Raw genomic sequence first — 6,626 nt, forward strand, 5'->3', positions numbered from 1 at the left:
GGGGTCAGAACTCATGGCAGAGGTGATAGCCAGTGTTGCCAACTCTCATGATTTTTGGTGTTGTTCTTGAAGTCGACTTTTCAGGAATGTGAAGAATGTAGCTCTTCCTTTGATTATTGGATATCTTTTATGAGACCAACTAGTTTTTTTGCAAAAAAAAAATCTTGATTTAAAAACAAGGACCAGAAGAACCTAAAGGGGCAACAACTTTTTTCCTCAGGAAGAGAGAGCAGAACTGGATTGTTTCCTACTCAGTGGTGGTGGTGGCCACACACATAGCTAGGCACCACTCAGCCCCCTCCTCCCCGCACGGCAAGGAGCCAACCGCGGGAGTGACGCAACCCCCCACCCAAGCGACACAGCCAAGACGAGCCAACAACGGCTAGTCGCTCAGGGGCTTTGTTCCAGCCCCCCCGCAGGACACGTGACCCCGCGCCGGAGCCGCCCCTGAGCCCGCGCGCCAGCTCCAAAGGGCGGCGGCGCACATGCGCGGTCCCTCCCTGGCAGGGCGGGGTCGCGGGAAGCGCGCCGGATTCGAGCGGGCCTGGGGGGGGGGGCAGCATGGCCGGACGGGCGCTGTTGCGCCTCTGCCCGCTGCTGCTGCGCCAGGACCGCCGGGGCAGTGCCTACGAGGGCTTCGTCACCGCGCAGGTACCACCACCTCCCCTCCCCCTGCACCAGGCTCCTCGGGCCGCGAATGGGCGCGGGGGTTTTGCCCCACTTCTTGCCCCTTCTCGGGTGATCTCCATACCTCCAGCTCTCACCCGCTGCCCCAGCTCAGCCCAGCCCAGCCCAGCCCAGGGAATTTATTTCTGGCTCTGGCAGCAGTGGGGGAGCTTCCTGTGGTGCTAGCAGCAGCTGCTGCTGCATCCTGCCTCTTCCCCAAACTGACGCTGCTGGGCATGGGGAAAGGACTGGGGGCTTTTCCCCAGTTTTCTTTGACTGAGAATGGAGTGGAGGAGGCTCTTGCCCGCTCCTTTCCCAGATCGGGATTGCATCTGTTTCCTGCCTGTGTGCCTGTGGAGGGACACAGTCCCATGCACACACATACTCCCAACAAGGTTGGGGTGTTCCCTGCCGCCACAGGAAGTCCTACCACTGCTGGAGGCACTTCTGCCTGTGGTGCTGCTAGGTCCACCGGTGTCAAAGCATAGGCACCTGAAAAGGTGGGGAATGCGGTCCTCCAACCGATTTGAGGTTGATGCCCCTGGAGAGATGAATCTAAAGTCTGACTCCAAAATAAGAATTGAACTGCCCTGGTTATCTCAGCAAGGTGCCATGCTCAGGGACAACAGTTTAAAGGTAGATGTTACTTAGCTGTGTCGGCTTCTGTCCCTTAGGCCTGAGGAAGGGCACTGTGAAAATACCCCAAAGCCTGCACAGCTCTATCCCATCCATGCAGTTGGTCCAACAAAAGATATCACCCACAAATATTCTTGCCCTCTGGCCCATTCATGGGATCAAGGTTGCCTCAACACTACCAATATTAACTATTACTCTTCATACAGGGATGGAAAGGGAAGACTTGAATCTTAAATCTAGACTGACTATGCCATAAGTGTGTGGTATGTGGGAAAGAGCCCCCCCACATCCTTTTTTTTTGGGGGGGGGGGGCGGGGTGCTAACCTGCCAGTTTCATTTCACATAATTGGAACTAGGTATACTTACATTGTTAAAACTGTACAGGGTCAAATCACTGCCCAAGTCTAATCAGTGTAATATTATTTTGCTTAAAGGGTCCGAACTACCTGAATTTGAGTTGAAGAAAGACTTCTGTTTACTTCAGTGAGGCTTGGGTCAAACGCAGTTGCTTGTTTACTACCTAATTTTTATTGATAATTCTTTAATTCTCAGTGATTGTTATCTGTTTAGTTACATGAACTTAAGAATTTTCACTTTATTTTGTGAATAGTGGAAGGAGACTAGTTCAAGATCAGAATTAAAAGCACAAATTAATAATGATTATACCTGACAACAGTGCTTTTTAAGATTGAAGAAATTCTCTGTGCGATGACTCATTTTCTATATAAATGAAATGCATGCCATTTTTCCCTTCTTAGTAGTTACCATTAGAGAAACTAGAAATGTCTCTCTATGTGAATTTGTATCTCAGTTGCTTCAACTAAACTTATTTTATAGGGCAGAGATTTCCATATAAGAATATTATTGCCATCAGATTTTCAGCTGAAAAATGCAAGGTGAGGTATTATTTTTTTTCTCTACTACATGAGAAATGTGCTTACATTTCTGTGACTGCACTGTAATGTAGGCAGTGATGATGTGTGTAAGTATGCATTTATAAATAGATATTGGCAGTTCTTACTATTTGTGACCTAACTGGCAACAGTAATCTGTCACATCTTTGATTCCCCCTCCACCATATTCTTGGTATTCTTGGTGAGTAGTAATAAGCTTTGATAAACTTCATGGCTTACATTACAATAAGTTTGTAAGAATTCATTGCTGGTACTCCTTTATACAAAGACATACATAAACTATGTCAGTAAGCAAATGTTTTTGAGAGGTCACTTAAACTGGAGGTGTATCAAGGAAATTCGCTGTTAAATTAATGTTAATGCAAAATTATATTTGAGAGAGAAGTCATGTCTTTCCCTTCCCTGCCATAACAAACGTCATTTTGCCCTGTTTGTAGATGCAACAGAATATGTATTATTTTTTTAAATATTGATTTTACTTTATTAAGGGGTGTTTTTTACTTTACACTATCAAATGTACTTCTGTATGAATGATCTATAAATTGGAGGATCAAATGAACATTAGCTTGCTGTGAGTTTTTGTGTGCCTAGAGTGTATCCAAAATCTTGGATGGGAACACCAGGTAGTGTAAGACTGCCAGACATGCTGGGTTTCTTTTTGTCATATCTGAGGTGCAGGATGATATAAAAATTAATAAAAATTAAAATAACACTTTATAAAAGGTGTAATATTTCTAAATAAATTTTCTGCAAACATGACGTCAATTAGTTTTATTAAGGATTAAGCTCTTTGCAAGTCTTCAGTTTTGGAAAAAAGTTATTTTAAGTTTCCAGAGACAAAAGTTTTTTGCATGTTCAGTAGAAGTTACATAAATGTCTAATAGGGGCGTGTGAAGTGGGCCGTATTCGGTTCGTTGATTTGGTATGGCCGAATCTGAAGATGTGATGCTGATTCAGAGAATCAGCGATTAGGCCATAGACATAGCTTTAAATGTTTTTTCTACATACCTCGAGGTACCAGGTGCGGGATGCAAATACTGAGATGGTGGGGCAGATGAAGTGTCCCACAGGAGCGCATGCCCCCCTCACTCCCCCCCCGCATGCGTGGCAGACCTGGAAGCGGACCCTCCAGACTCAGGGGGCACCAGTTGCCGGGGTGGGTCCCCGTACGCTCTGTGGCGGACCTGGAAGTAGACCAGAAATGCTTCTGGTCCACTTCCGGATCTGTCACCAAGTGCACTGGGGACCCCCCCCCCCCCCCACGCTCCATATGCCCCACCATCTCAGCATTCATGAGCCGCCCAGTACCTTGAAGTATGTAGAAAAAACATTTATAGCTGTGTCTATGGCTGAATCATTGAATCTCTCTGAATCGATTTGGAGGGTTCCGATTCAATTCGGAGAGGTTAAAGCGTCTCTTGATTTGATTTGGATTCGCAAATTCAGCCACCAAATCGGGCTGAATCTTCGTGGAATTGAATCAGCAACTAAAGCTTCTTACAGCCCTAATGTCTAACACGTTTTTAAAAAGTAACTATACTCAAATTATACAAATGTGGCTCAAAGAACCTACTTCACACATAGTTACAGCAAAAACTTTTAGGCTTAGAACTAATATACAACTTCTGTCCAAAGGCAATGATTTTTAGTTAGTTATAGTTCATAAGGATTGTGATGAATGTTGGTATTATTGTTGAAAGTATGAGTCCAGGTAAGATGGTGAACCCATTACTCTAGTCAGTATGCAAATACTATATAAGACAGTGGTGCTAAGCCTGTCCCACCGTGGACAGAGTGAATGGTGCGGGACTTATTTGAAGGCCGGATCCTGCACGTGTGTATCATCTGGCATATGGGGCCATGTCATCCAAACTGTGGGGTTTCCCATGGGCCCAGAAATTTGGCAGAAGTGGAGAGGGGTCGTGTTAATTTTCGCACCTCGGTAGCAATTAATGCTGCTACTGCTCTACCCTGCTGCTTAATTTTCTGACCTGTGCAAAGCCCTGTGGGTAAGATCACAAACCTCTGCCAGCCTGATCTGGTCCATGGGCCAGAGGTTGAGCACCACAGCTGTAAGATATGGACACTGCCCTGAAAAGCATAGTCCAAGATGTTCAGCTTTATTCCTTTGAACAATATTGCAATTAGCTTTTCTCTTCTCTGGAGATTAGTAGAATAAAAAAAAAGAATTTAATTTTCACAAGATTACAGTGCAACAACTAATTTGCTCCTGCAAACTATTAATGTTTATACTTCTTAAATATTATATTTGAATTGCACTCTTAAGTATCCCAACTCAAATGTGTAGCAGTCAACGCTGACATTTTCAGAATACCATTTTTAAAATATTAGTGGCTTTTATGAAACCATATTGACTTGTAAGAATTATGTTGTTTTCATCATGGAATTGAGGCTGGCTTATAGGTAAATGTCTACTTATTAATTTTTAAAGAGCTGTAGACAGAATGACATTTAAAAATGTAAGTAACTCATTGAGTGGAAAAACTCAATTAAAGTAGTCTGAAAATATTGTTTTGTTCTTGTGTTTTTTGGGAAAAGGAACTTTTTGATCCTCTTAAATTATAAGACACGGTTTTTTCTCACATACTTTCTTGTTAAAAGATCACTTGATTCAGGTTAAAACTGTATGAATCCTCTATTTCTAGAATACAGTGCAGCTGGCAGCTAAAGAGGCTATTGCATGGATATCGTCAGATTCTAAAACAGGTATACTCTTTTTATAGAAACTTTCTTGAGCTGTACGTATGAATTTTCTAAATTTTGTACTGTTTGACCCTTCAGAAGTATTAACGAGAACCTTCCACTCGTATAGTAAAGACAGGTGCAGATGCAAGAGGAGGGATACAATGGTACAGTTGCACCTCTTTGATTTCTAGCATTTTTACTCAGGCAGCAGTGAGACAGTCGCTTGTCCCTATGGCTTATAATAATTAGGAGTGCACTGATAAAGATTTTCTGGGCTGATACTGATGGCTGATTATTAACAAGCCATAGCAGGCGATACCAATCTGATTTGCCGATATGCAGCCTGGCAGCTTGGAGAGCAGTGTCCGGCTGGTAAGTCTGTTGTGGGGAAGGGAAAGGGTGTGGTGGGAGAGGGGGAAGATTGTTGAGAGGGAGGGAGTGGGGCTGGGGCAGAGGCAGGTGCTGCTTAGCTGGGATGAGACATGGGACACAACTGTGAGTCAGGAGGTGGGGAGGGGTGTGGATCCTACTGCTGCATACACCCTAGATGGAGCCAAGGGGGTGTGCCTCCCAGATTGTGTACCAAGCAGAGTGGGTGGGCTGCCACTGTGGGCTTGGGCTGGGTGCTGCGCCAGCCTCTTCCCAGCGATGGGAGTTGGGCAGGGCTGCGTTCAGGGTGGGCAGCGGCAGCGCTGGAAGGGGTGGCTAAGGGGTGGGGGCTACAGCCACCCCAAAATTCACTGTAGCTCCCCCTGCCAGCACTGCCACCACCGCCTGCCCTGAGCACAGACCTAATCCAATCTCCCTGCTGGGAAGAGCCTGGCTCCACCTGCAGCAACAAGCCACCCTTGCCCCACACATGGATCCAGGGGACACTGCCCTCCTTGCCTCCCCTGCGGGTGCACACAGTGGTGGGATTGAGCCCTCCTCCCCATGCCGCCTGGGATGAGTCACTCGGGGATCCATCCAGCACCCTGCCTCAGCCCTGTTTCCTCTCCCACCATAGAGGCCTCAATCTGCCACCCCCAGCGTACCTCTTCACTCTCCCTGGCCTTTGGTCTCCAACAGACTTACCAGCTGGATGCTGCTCCCCAAGCTGCCGGGCTGGCTGCATGTGTGCTGTGGCTGTGCACGTGCACACAGCATTTATCAGTGACGTTATCGACTATACCTGCCAAAAAAAGCTGATTGCTGATAATGTCAATTTTCCTTTTATTGGTGCCGATACAATATGGACCAATGTATCAGTGCATTTCTAATTATAATTACCCGATCCCTCCTAAACTCTTCATTCCCCAGGTGTTAACAGCCCTCTCCCTTTTATTGGTATTAATGTTCCACTAATCAAGCCAGCCTTTCTTCTGCAATTCTGACGTCTGTTACCTGTTCCTGGTAATGCTGCCCCTATTTTACGGCCTTGCAGACAGTTTTTAACTCTACCTAAAACCATTAACACAGTGTGGAAACATTAATCCATGTCTAGCAATAACATTCAATGAAGCATTGGATGTACTGTCAAATTGCTCAAGAAGGATAGATTTTGTTTTATAAATCTGAAAAAGGAAATGTACATTTCATTATAATAACTATAGAATTAATGAAACAATGTATTTTGATTATTTTTTGCTCAGTATGATTTTTATACGTAGTACATCATATAGCTAAGTAAATGCATATTCCAGTAAAGTTATTTGTTTTTGCTTC

General features: G+C 45.1%; 1 protein-coding gene across 3 annotated transcripts in view; it reads left to right on the forward strand.

Annotated features, from left to right (window-relative positions):
* Nucleotides 1–519: 519 nt before the first annotated feature.
* FANCL (Fanconi anemia complementation group L) overlaps nucleotides 520–6,626 on the forward strand; it is a 73,927-nt gene continuing 67,820 nt past the window's right edge. For 2 of the 3 annotated variants that reach the window (XM_019516651.1, XM_019516652.1), the window contains exons 1-3: nucleotides 520–651; nucleotides 2,140–2,198; nucleotides 4,883–4,943. In XM_019516651.1, the coding sequence (XP_019372196.1) occupies nucleotides 562–651; nucleotides 2,140–2,198; nucleotides 4,883–4,943 (210 nt within the window). In that variant the 5' untranslated portion in view covers nucleotides 520–561. The remainder of the gene's footprint in view (nucleotides 652–2,139; nucleotides 2,199–4,882; nucleotides 4,944–6,626) is intronic. The other variant, XM_019516655.1, reaches the window with a different exon arrangement.

The sequence above is a fragment of the Gavialis gangeticus genome, unplaced genomic scaffold, assembly GCF_001723915.1.
Source record: "Gavialis gangeticus isolate Ggan-Ray unplaced genomic scaffold, GavGan_comp1, whole genome shotgun sequence".
Lineage (NCBI taxonomy): Eukaryota > Metazoa > Chordata > Crocodylia > Gavialidae > Gavialis > Gavialis gangeticus.